Raw genomic sequence first — 26,294 nt, 5'->3', positions numbered from 1 at the left:
TCGGGTAGAAGTGAAGTGTTTGAATTTCTCCACATGTGATTCACAGCTTGTCCTCTGCACCTCGATGTTGATTGGTTCTTATTGACCTGATGATGTCGTTCAGAAGGACGATGAAAGCTCCACGACCAAACCATCCAACTCAGAGAACAAACCAACGTAAAAATAAAGAGATAATACATAAATATGGTCGGTACTTGTTGTAGATGTAGTGACTACGAGAAAACTATTCAGATAGAATTCGGAGGCTCTAATATAGTCTACAGGAGACAGATACAATACACAGCTCTATCTCAACACACCTTGTTGACAGTGGTCACATGGTAAATAAAGTAAAATCATTTCGAATGATCTGTCATGTTCCTATGTCGCTCTTTCATGGAGTTCGGTTTCGTTTCCAAAATATAGCACAAGCTATAAGAATCTGTGCTTGAAACTATAATTAATAGGCTCAGAAGAAACTTATGACACCCATATTCCTTCCTTTGTCGCACATGACCTAATAAACAGTTTTATTGATTTTATTTAAAAATCGTTCATTTATTTGTCGTTCTTTACCTCTTTCTGTTTATATTTTTCACTATCTGATCAGTTACAGTTTTTTTCTGGTGTAATTTTAATAATCATTTTAATATGTACAGAACTTATTTTGACCTACTTCCTATACTCAACTGTTTATTAGGAGTTTAATAGTTTTATTATTCTATTACTACAAGTACACATATACTACTGACAATTTATACTCTTAATCCGACTATAATTAGCAATGTGATCTATTGCATTATGATTATTAATTTATAAACAGCTTTGATTGGTTTAATATTTCCAATGTAGTGCCGTCGTTTCGTTAATCGTTTACTTCGATAACCGTTATAATTCTAATCTTAACGGTGCGTAAAATCAGAAGACAAAGGATAGCAGCAACTACAGTTTATTGTCGAATAACTCAGGCTAGAAAGCTAACAACACCTGAGCGAATATCAACGAGCGAGTGAACAGGCGAACAAGCAGAGTAATGAAAGAGAGAATAACAAGCAATTACATAGGCAATTTATGGTCAAATTTAATAAGGGCACAGCAAAACAAAACGAAGGCTGATAATAGTATTTAAGTGAATACATATTTGGGGAGGTGTATGAGTCATCGAATGATATGTCTGTTATGTAAGTTAATGAAAAAAGGCTTAACCAAAATTGGATATAATCGAAATTGATTGTAGGATGGTTGCTATACCATATATCGATATAAATTCTCATATGTATCAGAGATAGCACTGATGACGATTTGACTACAAACAATATTGTTTCCTTATATATGTTGCTTTAATTAACAATAATACAAGCCATATACATCGGAAATCCCCTGGCTCTCTGAAATTTCGCAAAAGTAATTAGTAGACCATAGTCAAGCTTCGATAGACATTACTGCTTCAATTTGAACACAAGTGTTTCGTTCCATTATGTGGAACGCAATGATTAAAATAAGATATACTCTTCCATTTCTATTATTGCAGTTAAATAACCCAATACCATGTAGTAAGACAAATCGATAAACTCGAATTCCCGAGAACCTGTCACTTCATTACAGCATCCCACTTCATTGCATCAATCTATCAATATTCTATTATTCAGTTTAATAAACAAAGTCAAATCATACTCAACTTACCTTCTACGTTTATATCTCTTAAACCATAAATCCTTCAAGAATCTCCCGAAATCACCCATTTTTCTTGATATCTTTTGTTTTTTAACTAGGAAATCATAAGTCATTTTCATGACTTTCGTTTTTAATAATTCATTGATAAAGTCATCTTCCTCTCTATTTTGTTCCACTGTGACAATTTCAGTGACACCAACTTGAGGATTGTAAGGATTCGTAATTATCCAATAATGCATGAACTCTGTAGTATAATATAGATTTGAATCAAGCTGTAATTATTTTATGACACAAAAATATTTAACTGTTGCTTGGGAAACAATAGAAAACTACAAAAATCGCAGGTTATAGATGTTGTGAGCAACTAGTTTTTAAACTAAAAACAAACTTGTAAAAGAAATTAATCCAATATCCATTTAACGGCTGATTTTAGCTTAGGCATTTTACAATTCACAAACCCAAAATAATTGTAAGTACTATCATCTTAGCCAAAAGTGATTCTCATTAGTTCAAATATTTAAGCATTGGCATTTCAATTCGAAAGCATTGAATAGATTTTGTGTTAAATCATCTTTGCTATGAAATATATCAGAGTTACCATGAATTTACTATACTAAAATTTTACTATACGAAATTTCTTCTGAACTTGATCTCAATCAATCATTTTTTTATTTTCATAGTTGAAAGCGTAAGTCAATTAAATCTAAACCACTAACGAAAACCTGGTAGCACTAGACAGTTGTATCTTCCTATTGTGGGAATCCTCAGTAGTGCTCATTAACGATACAGTCTCACGAGATTCGAACCCAGGACCTACCGGTGTCGCGCCAGTGCACTTAATCTCCACAAAACCCCATTTTGTATTTTACTCATTCATCATGATATTTTATGACAACAATTCAATTGTTAGATGATATATATAATTTGAAAATAATATTCACATAACTTACTTGAGAATGTAGGTCTATTCCTGAATATATCATCATTGACATACTCGAACAATGGCTTACTAGAAAAATCTACAAGTTTCTTGGAATAGTTCAGATGTTCTTTTAATAAAATGAAATATTAAAAAATGACAAATTAAGGAGGTTTTCTTTGGAGATTTTTATTATTTTTATATATAGTTGAAATCATGAGTCAATTGAAGCTAGACCACCATGGAAAACCTGGAAGTACTGGACTACTAAATTCTCTTCGAATTGTTTGGTTGAACATTCCCATTGATGTTTAGGACTGCAATTGATACGTCTCTTATTGGTCACATGTGCATACTGTGCGTATTACCTCGATATTGTTTGAAGTCACAAGCATTATAAACAAAGATGGAAAGTGGCTAGCAGTGGAATATAGTTTACGCGCGTTTCATTCTATTTGGGACTCATCAGCTGGATGTACCTGCATCTCAGAGTTCATTATGAGACTCAAAATATTAATCACTGGTTTTAGAGATAGAATTAGGTCTAAAGAAACACTAGATATATGAATGGATAAATATCACAAGTTATTAACTTATTGTAACTATCTGAAGTTACGAAAAATCAGTGAATTTCAGGTAGTGAGTAATTTTGATTTTAGGTATTCAAAGTTACTTAGCTTCAATACTATATGTAAAATACACGATATATCACTTAAACGATATATCATTCGAAATTGAACCACATCTCTGTAAATGTGAACAACAGCATTTTTTCATTCCGTAAAGTTTCAGTGTTCCTAGTCAGAGATGAACAGAATGATAGTACACCAATTATGTTCATCATCACTAAGTGAGTTTTGAAAAAGAGTGCATTTTATGTCGTTCTGCTCACTCGCGTAGACTAATATCCAAGTAATGATGCTCACAATGAGACACACATCCAACAACCAACACTTCAAATACCAACGGTTTATCTAATAACATACTCACCACAGTTAATCACTAATCTCTATGAATTTATCTGTGAGAGTTTGTCACTTCACATTTATCTAGTTACTTGTGAATTTCGCTAGGCATTCCAATGTAATGCAAACAAGAAACATTGTTGATGAACTTAGTGGACAAACAATACTATCTTTAGATATATATCACAAGGAAAATACTATCATGATTTGTTAGAACAGTATTCACTATATAGACAGAGAATAATAGAAATGTAATTCGAATTACCTTGTAAATTGAGTTTGTAATCTTTACCAGGTAGAACTGCATTCTCATCCGCTTTGTACAGTTTCGTAAATAATTCACTCAGTTCCTCATCTACGTCAGGTGACTTACTGTGATTCATCACCGAAATATTGTAATACATCATGAATAATGAAACATGAAAATCAGTAATTAGTTTCATATATATATAATGTACCTGTGACCCTGAGTGGGATCGAATCCAAGGTCTTCGGATTTCTTGACAAGTGTTTACTCTTTAGATTACTGAGTTAACGTCCAATAATTTGTACTTTTAACTTTAATAAATTCATAACATAAAGTGGACATGATCTATCATTATTAGTGATATTAGTCTCAAACTCGATATTGTTAAACTTTACTAGTCTTAGCTTATAAAGTAGAACTCTGGGATTTCCGTATTGAAGTTAACCAATCACAAGATAATTTATGATGATCATTATCATTATAGGCTGTAATGGAGATTATTGAATTTGGAGTTTCATATTCAACAGTCTCCATTATCAAACAATAATAAGTATTACGATTAATTTAATATGAAAGTAAATTCATATTATTCTGGATCCATATTTGTTCTGTCTTTATTTAAACTGACAATTTATTTAAATTCATTGAGTATTATAAATAAATTAATATATTTGTAATATCCCAATGAGTAGAAAATTAGATTTTCTGACGTTTCGTGACTCAGTGTAAGCCACTTCTTCAGAGAATAAATCTTTTATTTATTTATAACAATCTACCCAATGCTCAATTTATTCAAAATTATCAAATCAAAACTTGGTAATGATATCTATAAACTCATTGAGTATTGTTTGTTTGAATCTTCCCATCGATGTGTTAAAACTGCAACTGATCAGTCTCTAATTGGCATATGTACATATTGTGCATATTGCCTTGATATAGCCTTAATTCACAAGCATGTTAAGTAGAGATGGTAAGTGGCTAGCACTATTCATCTCTGCTTGACAATTTATTTATTATTCAAAACAAAAACAAACAAAAAAACAACCAACAACTACTTATATTACTTTAAAAAAAATTAATAAATACTCTTAATATACGATGCTTACTGGCATGACACAAACTGTAGAACATTGAAATATACAAAAATTCTGAAGACTTGAATAACACCAATCTTGAATATTTTGATCATTACAAACTATATAAATGTATTACCTTAGTTACTCGTCCATATATGTATCGATATATATACTCTCAAACACCACTAGGATTAAGTACACACATGCAAACCACACAAAAAATGGATATATACACAAATGTTTGGTATAGTGTTATAGTGCAGTCATTGTTGAAATTACATTATTATTATTATTGGTGAAGTCTTCCACTTAATTTTTTTTATCAATACTCATTTTAGGTTGATTGGTTTTAACTTGTGGTAAATTAAAATGTAAGGATTATATTTAACAAAATAAGCTCTTAATCCACGTACTGGAATTTATTCATAATCGTATTAAATAGTCTAAGGAAAATTGACTGAAGTGAAATATACCTTCAAATTTCTTTTTAAGACTTTATATATGGTTATAATAGTGGGCCATCATACTATAATGATCATAATTGATTTAGTAACTGTAAGAATATTAGTATTATTCGTGTTTCAACAAGTAGAAATATATAAGGTACCAATACTTCATATCCTCCTGTTTCTATTTACTAATCATTATCATTTATTTGTATCCGCACATTATAGCGATTATTGCTACAAATATGATCACTAGGTATTATATGTTCTTTTACATTGCTAACAATTGAATTCACGAGTCGATCTGATCTAGACCACTATTGAAAACCTAGAAGCAATGAACGGCCAATTCTTTTTTTAGTATGGGACTGCTCACAAGTGCGTACCCATGATCCTGTGCTCAAGTCCTTCGATCCCGCATGAACACTGGACTTCTAGACCACTGAGCCAGCATCCAGTGGTGTTAATGTTTAACTCCATGATATTGAGCGACCATCTTCCATAGTTTTAGGTAGGTAACTACCTCACACCCAACATGGTTCAACTCCAGTGATCAAGGCCTATTGGCAGAACTCCCAGAATCGCCTCTCTAAACTAGTCACTACTGAGCACATGTCAATTTTCTGTTCGTTATAGTGGAGAGATTTTCAATTGTGACCTAACAATGATTGGTTTGTGATTTCAATGAAATTAAGTGATCCCCACAACCCCAAACTAATTATTTGTCTTTATGCCAGACCTTTTCAATATAATTATTTTTTAATGATAGTTGCAATTATCTGTAGGGTGTAGACAGCTTAAAAGAATCGGGGAAATAATTCAGTACACCCAATTGTGATATCATCGTCATTCTTATTTTTTTAAAACATTTTTCGTCCGATAAAATTTTTTTCTACGTCAGATAACTAAATTTTAATGATGAAATTAAAAACCGTACCAACCAAACATTTAACTGTAAAGATGAATCGTCTACAGCCTAAGCGAGCAATTCTAAACTCTCACTACAATAACAGTGAATTAGACAGCTACCTATCCTTTTCTTCCTTGACAGCAAACTACAAACATATGTCTAATCCTATCTTTATTCTTTACCGATTTAAACCTTCAGAAGATTAATTCACATTACAATTCATTTCATAAGGTAAAGATTACATTCAGGGATTAATACTCAAATTAATTGTCTAACTGATCATGTTCCAAACAGAAATAATACAATTGAGTATTGAACTGAACATAAGTCAAGTAAACTTTTACTCACATTGGACCAAATAATACGATTTAATTTAGGTGGAATTTTGTTTTATGAGCTAAATGGTTTATAGTTGTAGGGCTTTCATCGTTCTTCTGAACAACATTATCAGCACGAACTCCAAGTGGAAGTGGACTGTTCCAATTTCTCTACATATGACTAACAGTTTGTCCTGTTGAATTCGATCTTGATTGCTTATTGTTGAGTAAATTCGAACACTTCTTTCTACCCGAAGTTTGTGTTGATGATGTTGTTCAGGACAACAATGAATGCTTCCTTACTAAAACATCCAGCTCACAGAACAAAACTTCACCTAAATCATCCACCTGAGCTACAAATCTCCACCACCTCAAAATACAATTTAATGTTAAACTGAACAAAAACAACATCAAATTAACTCATAAGTAAAATGGATAGACATCGGTTGGGGTGGAATTTCAGGCAAGGGGAATTTGTGCATGCAACTTGACATAGATTTACGCTTTGGACTTTTTATTAATCTTTTCTAGAGTGAAACTAGGCGAATAAACCAAAGTTTTGTACTAGATACAGTTCTCATCCAGTTTTATCACAAATGGTATTATTCTATCTTATTTATTCGGTTCTATTCGAGTGTATTCCATTTCAGTCTGATTATAGCTAGTCTAGCAAATCAACAATCGAACAAACAAAAATGTACTGTCCTTCAAGTTTACCATTGAGTACTATTTGATGTTGTACGGAGCTATTATGACTAAATAACGTGTAAAATGTACCATCAGAAAGGATGTATATATGTATTAGTCCTTCAAAAAACTCACATATGGACAATTATGGTACGTTGCTATTTTAAACACAGCAATACAACTATCTAAATAATTATTACCCAATTATGTTTTGTCTAGAAGAGATACAGACAGTTAATTTCTTTAATACCTAGGTAGAGTCTTTTCAAACAATTTCTACAACTACTGATCAATTTTCAATCAGAGACCTACTACGTCGACGAGTAAGGGGTGTTTCACTTGTGCTTTCAAATTGATCTGTTCGTTTCTGAGAATCCAGTACAATTGTAAGAAGTTATGAATGCTGAGTTATCTAAAGGATTAGAAAATTCTACTTTTGCATTAACAATCATAATAAGCTATCTACCATTTCAATATTATGTACTTCGAATACCGGTTATCTACAAAAAATGAATTTAACATTTTTTAAAATTTTTTTAGGACGACCTAAAGTTTGGAGATCAGTCTATTCCTTCTTAATAATTTACTTAAAACTTGTAGCTGGCCAAATGTCAACAGATTTTAATAAATCAATGTTAATTCAACAGCGTTATTCGCAACAAGTCAGAAATTTAAAACCACCTTGTTATTTATCAGTTAAAACTTAATTACACTGAAACATTTGATTATTTATTTTATTGTTGTGTTGTAGTTATCTCGAATCGCAATAATAAACCTAGTAACCTATCTGGGCTCACTGACAGATTATTTTAACTAATTATAGTATTAAAAAAGTTAATAATATTCAGCCAAATATTGGACAATAGACATCGTCAACTCCTTAATATGGAGAGAGAGTGTACGTTGAGAATAATTACGTTTTACAGTTTGCTAGACGTACATTGTTTTATTTGAGGAACTATTTGTTTACACGTTGTGAATAGAGCACGATCGATGACAATCGAAAGTATATGACACTAAAATTACAGACTATCTCACTAAAATTTGACAACCATACAGTAAACAGTTAATTTGCAAACTATCAATCAATTGTCTCAATCTTGACCATTCCTTCTGTAAATACCAGTTCATAGTCTCCGATTATTATTGTTTGTGCAGTTTCATACCAATTGTGCTTCGTTCCCGTTCTTTTCTTATCGATCTTCTGCTGAAAAACAATCTATGCCTAACCATAATATATACTACTCATGTGGATAAAAGTAACCACACCACATACAAATACAAGTATACATGCAGTTTCCAGTCTTCTGTTTTTGAAGGCGAAAATAACATGCGGTGTATTCTATCTTTTTTTAAGCTCAGTACCAAAATAAAATACAAAGAATTCCCACCTCTATAAATGACAGTAGTAGTCACTAAAAAGACAAACTATTGCTGCAGTAAGTAGCCTATATATGTGATACAGCATAATGATAAAACCTTGTAGAGAAGAATGACAAAAAAATAATCAGCAAGAAGAATTTATTTTCGAAGCACTTCTAAAAGTGCAGGTTTATTTAATGAACATAAATCCTGTTACATATAAGCCCGAAGGTATGATGCCTTAAATAACTGGTGAAATAATATTGCAAAGGAAATTGCATTCCAAAAACATTAGGTTGGTAAGACTTGTACACACTAGAGGTAACTGTTCAATTGAAAACGTACTTAAGAAGCAATTCTTACATTTAATTGAATCTCTCTTAGACTACACTACCCCGTATATTAGGGAAACTGAATTCTGACTTAGCTATAGCCTCCCTGTTATTAGATTCGTAGTCATTATTTTCAAATTTCGATCCAAAATGATAAGCGTGTATAAAAATGGTTAACTGGAAAATTCATCCTCTTTATAATTTACTAAACATGTATGTAAATCTGTCTCTTTGAATCGTCTTAAAAGACTTTATAGAGTATTCACGTAGCTGTAAATCAATTTGAGACAATGACTAAATGTTAATACATTTGCATGAGATGAAACAAACTGAACTATAAACTAGGTTCATATTACTACCAACGGTTCATAATATGGACACTGAGGTCCATATATTCTTTCGAGGAAGTTGACATCTAATAAAATATTGTCCCACGCGTTTTCTAGCCAGTTTATTGATTACATTTACGAAATAACTGCGCTGTCAGAATTATTGTCTAATGTTCCCACCTTATACTAACCGACATAGTTAAGCTCTTACTACATAGTTCTGACTCTTTAAACAATCTCATTTAACTCAATATCCATTTACCAATCTACAGAAGAAATCGTAAAAGTACAAAGCATAAAGTGTTATATATTGGTCTGCCTATGGGTTATTTGGACAGCCGCCAATTCAGCTTGTATCTAGTCAATTACAAACGACTGAGTAACAGACGTTTTACCCGTAATTTTGATAATAATTTTAATTATCCATGTTACATGCTTTACTTCTCCTTCTTACATTTAAGTAAACATAACTGGATGTCCTAGACCAAAATTATCACCTATTACTCACTGAAACGTCATCATACTCACCTACGTAGTAAGATTTTTCATGCTACTTCCTCACTTCTTATTAATGATGTTTTTATTTTTGTCTATACCAACTATGCCGGTATGCTTTAGATATAATTCAATTTATTAATTGCTCACTATAGAAAAACCTGTAAGACTCCCGTCTTTTAGTAAACTATATTAACAGTTATCCACTCAGTCTTAACATGTTCAAGACTTGCAAGCGTGTGGAGTGATCCGGACATAAAATAGCATGTGCCTATCTTTGATAAACTTAGCCTTCATATTGTTTGCATCACCAAAAGTTGCTTCCATGTCAGTATTTTCATCCCCATACTCTATTATTCCACCCCATGATGACTGCTGAAGTATCGGGAACAGATTCTTTTTTCTCACATATTTTCCTGCTTCATTGATCACAAATCATTCTTGAACCAGAATGTGGATGATTGTGAATCATTCAGAAAGATTTTGCGACACTGTGTTGACCAGGTTTGAAAACTGATGTCACTTTGAAATACTAGGTTGCTTAAAACGAAGACATATTATCCTTTCCCTGTTATTAATACTTTTATTTGTGTTCATCGCTTCATATTTTCAGAGCACCCCATTATATTTATTAACATAATTTGAAATATTTGTTACATATGCACTTAAGTTTGAGAAACGTTACAGTAACTTGATGAACATCTCTTCTTTAAAGTGTGAAGATCAATATGATACATGACTTTAAGTAAGCCTATTTTATCACTTTAAATTTATAACTCAAAATGTACCTAGTAACATAATAATAGATATTTTATGTTAAACACTTCTTCCAGCTATCGATTAATCAATAATATCATCGTCAATACCAAATTAGACAGCTTGCCATGTTTCACTGGATGATACTTTCTTTTAAATAGTTTCAATCTTCATAGTTTCACAAAAGAACACGACTGGGGACAGTCGAATGTATTTAAGCACTAATTACAGACTATCTCACTAAATTCTAATAACCATACAATGAACAGTTGATTTGCAAAATAACAATCAATTGTCTCAATCTTAACTGTTCCTTCTGCAAATATCAGTCCGTCTTCTCTGATTTCATTGTTCATACATTTTCGTACCGATTGCACTTCATTCCTGTTCGTTCATTATCGATCTTCTGCCAAAATACATATTATGTTAACCATAACCACATACTACTTATATGAATATAAATAGACCACACCACAGTACTAATATAAAATAAACATTTCATCATATTTTGAAAAGTTTTATTTAGATAAAAAAATGTTATAAAACAATCAATTGTTCTTTTACTACTTGGTAACAATGTTCATTATGAGATGGTGAAGATTTATAGCTCAGATGGATGATTTTGATGACGTTTTATTCTTTGAGTTGGATGGTTTGCTCAAAGAATAAAACTCTCGAAAATGTTCATTTATGTCATATAACATGTACTTAATTCAGTAGGTGATAATCTTGCACAAATTATCTTTAATTTACATCCAGCAATTTGTACTTTCGTTGAAAATTGTTCACTTAATAAAAAGGTGACTGTATAAATAGCAATGTCGAATTCCGGTGATGATCCAATAAATACTGAGCCTAATGGTTTGTTATATTTATTTTCATCAATATATTCTATACTGATTAATTGTTCATGACAAGACTATAATGAAAAGTAAACAAACAAATAATAAATAAATAAGATGAAATTGAAATGAAAGTATTAAACTAACATAGAATTCATATACATGAACATTTTAGTTAATGGTCAGAAGGGGTTTTTGTAGAGACTTAGTATTTTCATAGTTGAAAGCGTGAGTCAATTGAAGCTAGACCATCAGGGAAAACCTGGAAGCACTGGACGGACGTTTCGTCCTATTATGGAACTCCTCAGCAGTGCTCATCCACGATGCCGCACTCGTGAGATTCGAACACAGGACCTACCAGTCTCTTGAAGTTAGACATTAACACCGTTGGATATATATATATATATATACCAAAATTCTTACACTCTTCTCCCATCCATAATAATTTATGTCATTCTTCTTTTCTTTCAGATAAAATTGTATCCAATTGTGTAATCCAAGCATTATGAATTTCTTATGTTCACCAACGAATATATGCTCAAAAGCTGATGAATCTCCAGTTCTTTATATTGGTTATTATGAAGCATTCATCATCATTGATTGCACACAGAATCCACATAATATGTAGAATAAAAAAAGAAATTCATTATAATAAACCAATATATACACAAATTTAAACAATTTTTAAGACTACTTTATGGAGCCAATCAGAAGTGCATTAGGGATTTCAAGACCACGGCGCTAATTTCAGTACCTGATGCTCATGTACAATTGGTTCACAGAGGATTTTAGGGAAGAAGTGACATATAAGTGGCTACAATAAATGGGACTGCTAAGAAGTTCCTTTATTCGTAATTGTAGTAATCAAATGACTTGTAGACCTTGTGCAGACTACCGTGATGTTGTCCTTCGATGTAATAAAATAGTAATAATAACTTTTCAACGATTTGGGCAACCGTGAAGTGATAACCGCCCTCATACATCTTACAGCACTCAACATCACTGTATTCATATTATGAATATTTGATGCTGTTTGATAGAATTTTTTCAGTGGAATATTTTCTGAATGTACATACTACGTCACAACGAATATATGAAAATTTTTCCGGTTACATAAAATTTAAAATAATCTGTCTCATTGCAAAAAACATAAAACATTCTCCTAAATTATGATCTCTTGTCTATTCAGGAAAAAACTATTTTGGATCCTGAAAGGAATCAACACTGATACAGGGTTTCGAATCAAAGTTAGACATTTTCTTTGTACTTTGTATTCTCTGATGGTGCTTTAAATAGTACGACCTCAAAAATGATTTATAGAAGTAATGCATTATTTTCAAAAATTTAATCAGTCGAGTGTAAAAACTACAGGAGAGCAATTCAGATAGAATTTGAAGGTTCTAACATAATCTACAGAAGATAAAACGCCTGACACTTTAAATGTACTCAAGAAATGTCGTAACTGTTAGATAAATTTTCCAGTATAGTATTTTTATGAGCAAAGTTGAATAGAAATCCGGATCAATATGATAAGTCATAAACCTGAATCGATCCCATGGCTCCAATAAGTTTTCTGATATCACTTGAAGACCTTTGTATCACATTCAAATGTTTCATTACAGTTTATGGAACACAATGATTAAAATGAGATATACTCTTCCATTTTTATTATTGCAGTTAAATAACTCAATACCATGTAGTAAGACAAATCGATAAACTCGAATTCCTGAGAACCTGTCACTTCATTACAGCATCCCACTTCATTGCATCAATCTATCAATATTCTATTATTCAGTTTAATAAACAAAGTCAAATCATACTCAACTTACCTTCTACGTTTATATCTCTTAAACCATAAATCCTTCAAGAATCTCCCGAAATCACCCATTTTTCCTGATATCTTTTGTTTTTTAACTAGGAAATCATAAGTCATTTTCATGACTTTCGTTTTTAATAATTCATTGATAAAGTCATCTTCCTCTCTATTTTGTTCCACTGTGACAATTTCAGTGACACCAACTTGAGGATTGTAATTATCCAGTAATGCAATGAACTCTGTAGTATAAATATAGATTTGAATTCAAGCTGTAATTATTTTATGACATAAACATGTTTAACTATCCGTTTAATTACTTATGAAACAATAGACAACTATAAAAACCTCAGTATATGGATGGTGTCCTAAATCGAATATTGAAATGGAATAGTTGAAGAAACAAACAAAAGCCATACTATATATATGTTTTCTAATACCAGAACGAATGTTAGTGTAGAAACGAATCAGGATGGTTTAGAATTCAATTACCCTTATATTGATTAAAATGTTGATTTTTTTTTCAACTAAATCACTAGTGAGATCGATGCAGTTTTGTATTTGATCAAATCACAATAACTGAAAACGTATTCGTAGTTGCTTAATATCTTGTTCAGTTCCTATAGAATCATGTCTGAACAAATGGCTTGACGAATAAACTGCAAGGACACGGAAATAATGGTTTATTAAAACAATGTATTTCAAAATGTTTGAGTAACAATACAAAAACCGTTTCAGATACAAAAAAGTTTGTCTCTGATTTGATTAACAGTCAGCTGTCGATTACTCATGGTATTTATTTTATTTTCTTATCATACTTTTACGATTGGTTGATCAGTGAGGACTGATAAATGTTATGTTGATTTCTTATTAATTCTAATCCAATTCAGAATTAATAAGAAATCAACTCGGAAGGATAGGGACACACGTCGTTGCCTTTTCGTCGTTTCTGCCTACGCTCCCACCGACTGCAGCCATGATGAAGTGAAAGATGACTTTTACAGAAAGCTCTCTGAGCTTCTTCAGAAAGCTAAGCGCTCAGACATAGTACTCATAGCGGGTGACTTTAATGCCCAGGTAGGCAGCTTACATCAAATAGAAAGACATTTAAGTGGGTGTTTTAGTATTCCGGCTCAACGAACCGATAATGGTGATCGTCTGTTGCAACTATGCTCAGACAATCGTTTATTTTTAGCAAGCACTAATTTTAAGCATAAGGAGAGACATCGTCTAACATGGCGACCACCTGCACCAAACCAACGATGGACTCAAATAGACCATATTGTCATCAGTCATCGTTGGAGAGGCTCAATAGAAGATTGTCGCTCGTATTGGAATACCTGTTTAGACTCTGATCACGCTTTAATACGAGCGCGCATTTTTCTGCGCCTCAATGGACGCAGGAAAAGTACACTAAGAAGACCCATTAGGATTGAACTGGAGGACGAGAAAGCCAAATGCGGATTCCAGAAACAACTGAGTTCACATCTAGGCAGTTCTGTAAACGAGACTGACACAGATGCTGCTTGGAAAGACATACGAACAGCTGTAGAAACAGCAGTAACATCTATTAGTCATTTAAACCACAGGGCTCCAAAAAACCAGTGGATTTCTTCTAAGTCTATTTCACTGATGGATTCGCGTAAACTCATCCCATCAGGCTCTGAACATGACGAAGAGCGTAAAGAAATTAGATCTAGGTTAACTAAAAGTCTAAGGAACGATCGTGAGCAGTGGTGGGCAACGAAAGCAAAAGAGATGGAAAAGGAAGAGGCTGTAGGGAACACCAGGCAACTATTCAGACTAATAAAAGAAACCGGAATTAAGAAGTCAAGTGTAAGTGAGACAATCTCGGAAAAAGACGGAACCCTTATCTGCTCTCAACCCAAACGTTTAGAACGATGGGCGGAACACTTTAAGGAGCAGTTTAGCTGGCCTTCAGCTACTGCACAACTACCCACTATTCCTAGAAAACCTGAATGGAACATTGAAGTAGGCCCCCCGACCCTACTTGGAGTTCAAAAGGCTATAGGTAATCTGAAACCAGGAAGAGCAGCTGGTCCAGATGGATTGGCTCCAGAGGTCTTTAAATATGGTGGTCCGATTTTAGCGATTAGGTTGACTAATATTCTGGCTAAAATCTGGGAGACGGATGTAATCCCATCCGACTGGTCACAATCACTGATTGTCCCAATATATAAGAAGGGATCAAAATCATCCTGCGATAACCATAGAGGGATTAGTCTGACCAACATAGCATCTAAAATACTAGCCTCAATAATTATCGGGCGCCTAACTAAGACTCGTGAACTGCACACACGAGAAAATCAGACTGGCTTCAAACCTGGTCGTGGCTGTATCGACCACATATTCACAATTCGTCAAGTTTTAGAGCACAAACATGCTTATCGGCGTCCGACAATGATAGTTTTTCTTGACGTGAAAGCAGTATTTGACTCTCTAGACCGAGAGGTTCTGTGGCAGTGCCTGTCATTAAAAGGTGTACCTGAGAAGTACATAAACCTTGTGAAGACTCTTTACTCGAACACTACCAGTCGAGTGAGAGCTTATGGCGAACTGTCATATGATTTTACAACCTCAAGTGGTGTCCGTCAAGGCTGTCCACTATCCCCATTTTTGTTTAACTTCATTATAAACCTGTTGCTGGAAATAACACACTCTTCGACTGAATTTACAGGAATTGATCTCCTACCAGGGGGACCACTAAGCGACTTGGAATACGCAGATGACATAGTCCTGTTTGGTGAAGACGCTGGCAAAATGCAGAGTCTTCTGTTGGAACTCAGCAATAATGCCAGGATGTTTGAGATGCGATTCTCCCCATCCAAATGTAAATTGTTACTCCAGGACTGGCCTGCGTCAACACCCGAACTAAGGATAGGGAGTGAAGTAGTCGAACGCGTCGACAACTTCACTTATCTTAGAAATCTGATCAGCCCTAATGGGTTGGTGTCTGACGAAATCTCAGCACGGATTCAAAAAGCTCGTTTGGCTTTTGCCAACTTACGTCACCTATGGCGAAGACGAGATATCCGTCTATCAATTAAAGGACGAGTATACTGCTCATCAGTTCGCTCTGTTCTACTTTACGGCTGTGAAACATGGCCATTAAGAGTAGAAGATACTCGTAGGTTACTAGTATTTGACCACAGATGCCTTAGAAATATTGCTCGTGTCTGCAGGGATAACCGGGTAAGTAATAGTGAGGTTAGACACAGGGTATTAGGTGATGATGGTAAATCAGTTGATGAGGTCATGAATGTTCATCGACTGAGATGGTTGGGCCACGTGTTACGCATACCTGAACACCGATTACCACTACGCTCTATGATGACTAGTATTGGGGACTGTTGGAAGAGAGTTAGGGGCGGCCAAACCAAAACACGGCATCAGTGTTTGAAGTCACTAACTTCTAGCCTGAGTCATGTTGGCAGATGCAGACTACCTGGTTGTGGTCCGTGTGACTATCGTAACCAATAGTTGGAGACTCTAGGTGACATGGCTCAGAATCGATCACAATGGTGTAGGTGTATACAGTTTCTGTCTTCCCTTAAACCTTGAGACTAAAATTGCTTCATATCTCTCTTCCTTCCTGTACTATATCCTTATATACAACTTATAATTTATATACTACTACCAACACTAAATTAACTACTATGAATCCGGTGTTCATCTTGTGCTAACGAGGTATGGCAACTTGGACCGATGCATAAATGTGCCTGGTCCTACGTTGTAGCTGACTGACTGACTGACTGATTGATCCAATTCTACGGTCCTAACCGTGATGTTGCCACCAGCTAAAGTGAAGAACATGGAGTTCACTAAGTTGAAATGTAAGGTAGTGGTTGGAGGTAGTCTAGTAATAAACCTTAACCTAGGTTACTGGTCGAATAGTCCACTGGTAAGGTCTATAATTATAAAGCTGGATGATATATGATTCAATCCCATAAGCTTATAGGTGCATGATGCTGATTAGTGCAAAATAGAATAAAACGTGGGTCAAACATGGTTTTTAATCAATTGCTTCCAACCATCACTTTGTATCAGATGATACTTACAAAACTAATAATATACGAGGATTAATAGTATTATACAGACATTTTCATATATTATTCTTAACTTTTGATAAATTTCAGTACTATAGTTGGTAGGAAATACTATGAAAAGAAAACCATATTACAATAAACAAAAAAGAAGTAATTTCATATTTCATTCATCCTTTTGTAAACGATCTTGCAAAGTCAGTTTTCATCGGTTTTCAGAAGAACTAAAATCCTCATATAAAGCCATCTAAAATATGCTATATGTAGATAACTCTATAATCGAGACTGGTAGGTCCTGGGTTCGAATCTCGCGAGAGTGGGTTCGTGGATGCGCACTGCTGAGGAGTCCCATAATAGGACAAAACGGCCGTCCAGTGTTTCCAGGTTTTCCATGGTGGTCTAGCTTCAATTGACTCACGCTTTCAACAATGATAAATACTAAATCTCCACAAAACCCCTTCTGATAAATATTTAATAGACAGGTGTACTGATAGTAGTAAGAATAGTAAATTACGATAACAAAAATCTTAACAATAATTAAACATAAGAATTAAGAGGTCAAACGTCGGTAAACAGACTGGAATAGTAATCACAAAAAACATTAAAGTATGTAAGTAAATAGATAGTGAAGAATACAAACGAAAAGAGGTAGAAAATTACAAAAAATGATGACCAAATTCCATGGCCGGACATAACTTAATAAATGCCAATTAGAGCCTGATCAGTTGCAGTCCTAACAAATCGATGGGAAGATTCAAACAAATAATACTAAGTTGAATTTAAACTTCACCCCATCGCACAAACAAGTGGTTATCAGGACTCAGTGGCCGAGTGGATAACGCGATGGCGTTTGAAGCGAGGGTACTGGGTTCGAGTCCCAGAGTGAACATCAACTCTGAGATGCAGGTACATCCAGCTGACGAGTCCCAAATAGGACGAAACGCGCGTCCTGGATTCCACTGCGAACCACTATCCATCTCTGACATTATTATTTGTAAAAAAAATTATTTTTATCTTAATTTGGTTATCATTTTTTGTAATTTTCTACCTCTTTCCGTTTGTATTCTTCACTATCTATTTACTTACATACTTCTTATTACGTAATGATTTTTAATGTTTTGTGATTACTATTCTAAGTCTATTTATCGACGTTTGACCTCTTAATTCTTATGTTTAATTATTGTTAAGATTTTTGTTATCGTAATTTACTATTATTACTACCACTATCAACTTGTACTTTTAACTATTATTAGGCTTTGTAACGTATTCTTTTCATTGTGATTATTGACTCAAATAGCCTTGATTGGTCTAACATTTTCATATAAATATTCATGTATATTAGAGTAAAGCCGGATGACGATCTAATTTTCACAATGGGAATCTTTAATATTCTAAAAACGATGATTATCAGGATAACACATTTATTTAATCAATATGTATGATCTACTTAGATCTCTCCATTATCATGTAAGAATTTATGGAGTGAATTGTGTATTTGAAGAAACCTAATCACTAAAATTGTGCTTATAAACAGCATAAATTGTTGTGTACATTAGGTAAAAAGGAATGGTGCAAGGAGAAGGATAGAGTTAAATAAAAGATTTACAGTACAACACATGAGTGCGATTTCCTTCATCTTCTGTTATGCTAATATTCAAAACACACGATTGGAGCTATAAATAGAATGAGACTAAAGCTGATCAGCTTATAGAAAGTTATTAGAAGGGGTTTTGTGGAGATTTAGTATTTTCATAGTTGAAAGCGTGAGTCAATTGAAGCTAGACCACCATGGAAAACCTGGACGGCCGTTTCTTGTGAAGCAGTGACCAGTGGAGTTCAAACCACGTCTGTTGTGAGATAGGAACTCACTGAAGACAATTGGTGAACGGTTGCTCAACTTCGTGGATCAGTTGAAGTTAGACATTAAAACCGTTGGATGCCAGCTGAGTGGTCTATCTGTTAAGGGCTCAGGCTCGAGACTTGTTGGTCCTGGGTTCGAATCTCGCAGGTGCGGGATCGTGGATGTGCACCGCTGAGGAGTCCCATAATAGAACGAAACGGCTGTCCAATGCACTCAGGTTTTCCATGATGGTCTAGGTTCAATTAACCCACGCTTTCAATTATAGAAAGTTGTTTACTACTTTTGAGGTTGGAAATGTTTACTGTTAATCAAGTTTAGTCATCACATCCTTCGCGAATATTTCATCTTAGTGAAATATTACTCTTCTATTCACTTTATGCATGTCTTTAAAATCTCACCGTTTTATCCAAATCAGATACTCGCGAAGATTAGATTAATAATTATTTTAATAGTTGGATTCATTAGTCGATTTAAGCTAGACTACGATTGAAAACCTGGAAGCACTGGATGGTCGTTCCGTCCTAGTATGGGACTCTTTAGATATGCACATTGACTCATGAATTGAACTATTAAAATTAATACAATCCCCACAACCCCCCCAATCTAATAATAATAATAATTATTATTATTACCACTATTATCTGCCCTTCACGTTAGTTTTGTATTACAAAACAGTGAAGTAAATTTTCAATAATTGTTATATGAAGATTGTTTTGATCCATTATTTAATGTTTGACTCGATTATTATGGGATTTTAATACAGCAATTTTATTGTCACGAAAGATCTATAAATTATATTATTTAAAAGAACTTACTTGCGAATGTAGGTCTGTTCTTGAATATATCTTCATCAACAAATTCAAACAATGGATCAGGTGATAAGTCTACAAACGAATCGAGCGTATCTAATTGTTCTATTGATGAAGGAGAATTGAATGGAAAAACAAATCCGGTCAAGCAAGTGGTAATTTTCAGCTATTATGTATTGCTAAAAGCTGTAGACATTTAACTCAGACACATTTTACTTTGACAGATATGAATATATTTGAAATCGGTTAATGACTGTGGTTCTCAGAAGTGCTATTGAGTATCTTGGTTGGGTTTTTTTTGTGTCAATATATTAAAGAGTGCAATAAATCGGAAATGATCTGAGGTTTATAATTACATAAGTCATTATTCAGATTCATAAATTTCAAGACCCGGATTCAATGTGTCAAGATATTTTGCTCAAACTACGGTCACGTGCCATCACTAATGTCTAGTAAAGTCCTTTTGATGGAGTTTTGTTCTCTGAGCTAGATGATTTGGTCGGGGAGCTTTCATTGTCCTTCCGAACAACACCATCAGCACAAACTTCATACTGACATTGATAAATGTTTATTTTTTTATTAGATCTAAAGATGCAGTTTGTGCGAATGAAGATCAAGGCATTATAAATTAAATGATTTACTGTTAAATCTTGTAGTTTAGCTCAACATTTAATAATACCATTAAACCAAACACCACATAAACTGGCTAGCTATAGGTACCAAGCATGAATGATTGATTTGTGAATGATATGTCTGAATCATAAACAAATATCATACGCGCTAATATATCACATAATTCTGATAAACTTCGTCTTCTCATTGCATTATCGAAAAATATCATACCAATATTTCTATTAGATAACACTGTTAATGTAACATTATTCATTGAGATGGTGGAGAAGATTTGTAGCTCAGGTGAGGTGATTTTTATGTTGGTTTGTTCTCTGAGCTGGATGGTTTGGTCGTGGAGCTTTCATCGTCCTTCTGAACGACATCATCAGCACAAACTTCGGGTAGAAGAGAACAAACCAACATAAAAAAACATTATTCATTGCTCCTAGAAACCTTGATTTTAGAAACAACGAAAAATCGTCACTCAAATTATGAAGCACTATTTGGTATAAATTATTATTTACTTCATTACATTCACAAATATGTTAGACACTCAGTTGTCCAAAATCATATACCTATCATAGGTGTGTTTTAATATTTTTTCAAATGAACGAGTTTGAGGTAGTGAGTAGTTTTTACATTAGGTATTCAAAGTTACTTAGTTTCAATACTAGATGTAAAACACACGATTTATCACTTCAACGATATATCATTCGAAATTGAATCCCATCTCTGTAAATGTGAACAATAACATTTTGTCATTATGTAAAGATTCATTGCTCTTAGTCAGAGATGAACAGCATCATAATACACCATTATGTTCATCATCACTAAGTGAGTTTTGAAAAAGATGCAAACAATCGATGAAATCGGCCAACATTCAGCTAATCTCATACACAATAAACACAGCTAGAACATCAGTAAACTAACACTTTACAATCTCCAGCACCATTTCAACCAGCCGTGTTTGTAACCAACTACCAATAAATGAAATGACTTTCCATTCAGAGTAACAGAGTTGTGACTGACAGTAGAATTCAGAAGATACATTGCATTATATCTTGTTCTTCTCAGTCGGATAGACCAATGTCCAAGTAGTGATGTTCATAATGTGACACAAATCCATCAACCGTCACTTCAAATACCAACTGTTTATTTAATAACATACTCAGCACAATCAATCACTAATCTCTATGAATTTATTTGTGAAAGTTCGTCACTTTACATTCATCAAGTTACTTCTGAATTTCCCTGATCATTTCAATGTAATGGAACCCAGTGGACAAACAATACTATCTTTAGATATATATCACAAGGAAAATACTATCATGACTTGTTAGAATAGTATTCACTATGTAGACAGAGAATAATAGGAATGTAATTCGAATTACCTTGTAAATTGAGTTTGTAATCTTTACCAGGTAGAACTGCATTCTCATCCGCTTTGTACAGTTTCGTAAAGAATTTACTCAGTTCCTCGTTTACGTCAGGTGACTTACTGTGATTCATCACCCGAAATATTGTAACACATCGTCAATAATGAAACATGAAAATCAGTAATTAGTTTCATTTAAAACGAGATTGAAAATGCATGAAAGGTTGTTCATGTCAATGAAATGAGATCCACGTATAGCGTCACCTATCAGCGAACATGCTATATCTGAAATGACACCAAGGTCACTGTTCAGAAATTCAAATCATACTGTCTAGTCCTTCGGTTCTACATGAATCTACTTAGACTTCAACTTCAAATTCAATCAAAGTGGTTCCAGTACGTGATGAATAATTGGAAATGATTGTAGATTTCGAAGTGATGACAGAATAGTCATTGTTTGACAGTGTTCGTACAAATATTGTTTGTCAAATATTCATGATGACAGAAAATCTCATCACGAAATAAGCCTAAAATCATACAAACACTGTATTCAGAGTATGACAACGCTTTTACACGTTAACCTTTCTCTGTTAAATACTACAAAGTAGTCAATATAAAGTCATAAAATGACAATGTTTACATTATGCATTGATTTTTATAAGGCTGTTTAGCTACCCTTAGATACTTACTTACTTACGCCTGTTACCCCCCGTCGAGGAGCATAGGCCAAACATTAACATTCTCCATCCAACCGTCATGGACAGTACTTCACACTTGTTTCCAATTGCAATTCATCATTTCAATATCGGCTTTGCATTCATAGTGCAGTGTGTTCTTTATTCCTCCGCTCTCCCATCTACATTCAAGATTCAAAGTTAGTGCTTGTCTAGTGATGCACTCTGATAATTTCCTCAATGTGTTTCCTATTCACCTACAATAACTTTTCCCAGTTTTCTCTTCACATGAAAGCTCTTTTGTTATCACCTACAGTTGGTTGTCGCTGATGGTATCCGACCAACTGACAATGACTATCTAGTGTGGACAATTGTTTATGAATACTTGTACCCCTTTGATGATGGTTGTGGTAGTTCTCAAAGTTTCGGCATCGTACAGTAGGGCTATGTTGACGTTTGTATTGAAGATTGTGACTTTGATATTGGTTGAGAGTTGTTTTGAGCTCTATATTTTCATTAATTGCAGGCATACTGCTTTGCCAATCTTTGCATTTACATCTGCACCAGATTTTTTGTTTCATCGATAATGCTGACCGGGTACGTGAACATTTACACATCTTCCAGAGCTCCCCTATCAAGTATTATCGAGCTGGTGTTCTCTTTGTTGCATTTGAGAATCCTGCTTTTTCACTTGTGAAGACCTACTGATGCAGAGGTTGCTGCAGCTAAACTGGCTGTTTTTCAGTAGTTATTACTTGAAAGGTACTTAAATATGACATTGTCCAACTTCTTCAACAAACGTGTTAAGAAGATTTAGAAATGAGCTTCAATATATCAGTTTAAGAAGAATTTTCCACAAACCACCGCATTTTCATATTCTTAGTATACTATATTTCGTCTTTCACTGTTAATGTTGATCTATCTACTATTCCATAACCGACTTAATAGAATAACATGGAGAGTAAAATTATAATAATAAATAATCTTGGACAATGCATTAGCTGATGTGTGATTAGAACAATTGAAGTGTTCAGTTGTTCATTCTATCTTTCTAGTTACTTGAATAACTGAAAAACAAAACTATGAGTTTTCTATTGTTAACGGAAGTTATAGTAGTCAATACTTATAAACATAATGATCGAAAATTGAACTCTACATCAATATTTGAAACCATTCAAGTTGTAAATCACTGTATCAACCTGAAAATCATTTGCGAACCCACTGTTTCAAGCCTAATATTTACTCATATACTATTGTCAACTATAATTAACTGTCCTTTGTAATCATTCCAAAATGTATGCTACTAAACACTAATGCACAACGTACTTACTTAACAAACTAATTTATGATTAAAACCAAATGGAAACTAGTGTTGATGAAGTAATTCAGTTAAATAGCATGACTAAAGTATGATGTTGACAAGAAGTCAATTATTTCTGTTCATTCATACATTATGTTTAAATCATATGCTTTTATAAGGTTACTACTTACTTACTTACACCTGTTACCCCTCGTGGAGGAGCATAGGCCACCCATCAATTCTGGTTAGCGTTTTTTCAGCGAGTTAGTTTTCTACGGGATGGGATAGCTAACCCCACGCCCAATTCTCCTCCTTTACCCGGGCTTGAGACTGGCAGTAACTCTATAAGAGCAACAGGCGGAGTTACTTTCATAAGGTAAATAAACTAATTCCGTAATTATTAAGTCAACAAGTGCGCGCTATTTAAAAAGGACAGTGGTATTTTTCCTCGTTGAGTAAATTCTATTGTTTTGATCGTTATTAACGTATCAAGACTACTGTTTTTATACTTTGATTGAATTTCTTTCAGTTAAAATAATCTATTAGAGTATCATCTTTGGTATCCTAAATAGTTTTATCGTCGGTACTCCAGAGTACCTTTGTTTTTCTATTGTGTCTGTTAGTACTTTGGTCCTAACTATTTATAGTTTTTTTTCTACTTGTAGTCAACACTCACTTTCGCATCCTAAAATGACTGGAGTATGCAACAAAAGCATTTGCCACCTCCCAGGATGTCGATATCCTGTTGATAGCGGCATGCAGTGCGATGAGTGCAAAGGTTGGTATCACGATGTTTGCACGAATCTAACACCTGCAGCTTTCAAGCGGTTCAGTAAAAATGGGTGCGTATGGCTATGTCAACAGTGCTGTTTGGATGCAAATAGCCTGTTAACCGAGGCCATCTCAATAGTGAATGCCGCAAAAAAGTGTCTCGGCAAGCGCGGTCGGTATACATCAGTCAGAACTCAATCTGTCGACACGCGGATTGACACAAGGCAGGCCCAAGTGAGTCCAAAAACTGCCGACACACACTCTACTAAGGAGGAAGAACATCCTCCAAAGAGGTCTGTTACCACCAGAAACTCACGCAAAAAAGTCTCTTCTGTCCCTCGTATCAAAGATGGTACCCAGAAGGGAACTTCCGGAATCCCACAGTACGCCTGACGCAACTGTGGTTACCACTCCAAAGAACGTTGGCGATTGGGTACGGGTCGTAAGAAAAAAACGCCAAAATGACGTAAAAGGAAATCATACCCCCACCAAAAGGGTCGACAAGCCGAGGTCTGATCACAGCGACAGATCAGCCATTCTCCACAGAGTCAAGGAGAGTGACAACTTAGAACCGAAAGCTCGTTTTGAGCATGACATTGTGTTGATAAAACAACTACTCAACCAAGTTATGCCCAAAAACATCCCCGGAGTCACCTTGCTAAAGGTGTATAGACTAGGAAATCTAGCGCATCTGAAACCAAATCAATCTAGACTACTCAAAGTCGTTTTCAAATCCCCAAACGAACGCGACTTAATCTTAGAAAATGGACACAAATTAAATGGTTCGGGAGTTTTTCTCCGTAAGGACTTACCGTTGGCGGACCGTGTTAAAAGACGGGAAGCCGAAAAGGAACTACAGCTCAGATTAGACGCTGGCGAAAAAGACCTGAAAATTGTAAATTTTCGGGTTGTGAGGCTTCGACAGAGGATGATGCCGAAGCCACTGTGGGTGAAGCACGAGGCCATCTAAATAGGCTTCGGATCTGTTATACCAACGCCCGGAGCTTACTAAATAAGCTACCGGAACTAGGTGTACAGATTGACTCAACTAGGCCAGACATAATCGCAGTCACAGAAACATGGCTGACGCCGTCTATAGATAGTAGGGAACTTCATTTTGAGGGTTTTACATTAGTAAGGGCCGATAGAATACAAACGCGTAAAGGAGGGGGAGTAGCTCTATTCATTAGGAATGCTATCCCATTCACCATTATCGACAGTGTATCCCATGAGAGTGGGACGTATGAATTAGTTTGCTGCCGCCTGAAATGCAGGGGACAAGAGTTGCTACTTAGTTTGATCTATCGCAGTCCAAGCTGTGAGGCAAACGAGGTCCTGCTAAGCAGTCTCAACACTTTATCACGAAGTGATCGATGTCTAATCCTAGGGGACTTTAATGCACCCATGGTGGACTGGGGAAATCTGCGGACTGAATCGTCAGCAAACTCCTTCGAACAGGAACTAGTTGATGCGGTAATCACATGTGCACTAATGCAACACGTGAAGGAAGCAACTAGGTACGACCCGGGTTCTGCATCATCCTTACTAGATCTTATATTGACTCATTATGAGGATGATGTTGCAAACCTGGATTACATGCCACCCCTAAGCAAAAGTGATCATGCAGTTTTAAGCTTTGACTTCCATATAACTGTCGATCACGAGTACGCTTCAGCTCA

General features: G+C 34.6%; 2 protein-coding genes across 2 annotated transcripts in view; both read right to left on the bottom strand.

The window, feature by feature from the left end:
- Smp_051640 (Endoribonuclease XendoU) overlaps positions 1–22,583 on the bottom strand; it is a gene marked incomplete at its 3' end in the record, with an annotated part of 27,875 nt that extends 5,292 nt beyond the window's left edge. The window contains exons 1-3 of the mRNA XM_018790636.1: positions 21,887–22,583; positions 19,890–19,979; positions 13,166–13,391 (exon numbers count right to left, since the gene is read on the bottom strand). Coding sequence (XP_018646148.1) covers positions 13,166–13,391; positions 19,890–19,979; positions 21,887–22,004 — 434 coding nt within the window. The 5' untranslated portion in view covers positions 22,005–22,583. The remainder of the gene's footprint in view (positions 1–13,165; positions 13,392–19,889; positions 19,980–21,886) is intronic.
- On the bottom strand, positions 1,659–1,892 carry Smp_177670 (placental protein 11 related; the record flags this gene model as incomplete). Its single annotated transcript, XM_018790637.1, has 1 exon — positions 1,659–1,892. The coding sequence occupies one exon, from the start codon at positions 1,890–1,892 to the stop codon at positions 1,659–1,661; it is 234 nt and encodes a 77-aa protein (XP_018646149.1).
- Positions 22,584–26,294: the final 3,711 nt, after the last annotated feature.

The sequence above is a fragment of the Schistosoma mansoni genome, assembly GCF_000237925.1.
Source record: "Schistosoma mansoni, WGS project CABG00000000 data, supercontig 0049, strain Puerto Rico, whole genome shotgun sequence".
Classification (NCBI taxonomy): Eukaryota; Metazoa; Platyhelminthes; class Trematoda; order Strigeidida; family Schistosomatidae; genus Schistosoma; species Schistosoma mansoni.
Note: the sequence above shows the minus strand (reverse complement) of the source record. Positions and strands in the feature narration are given on the sequence as shown.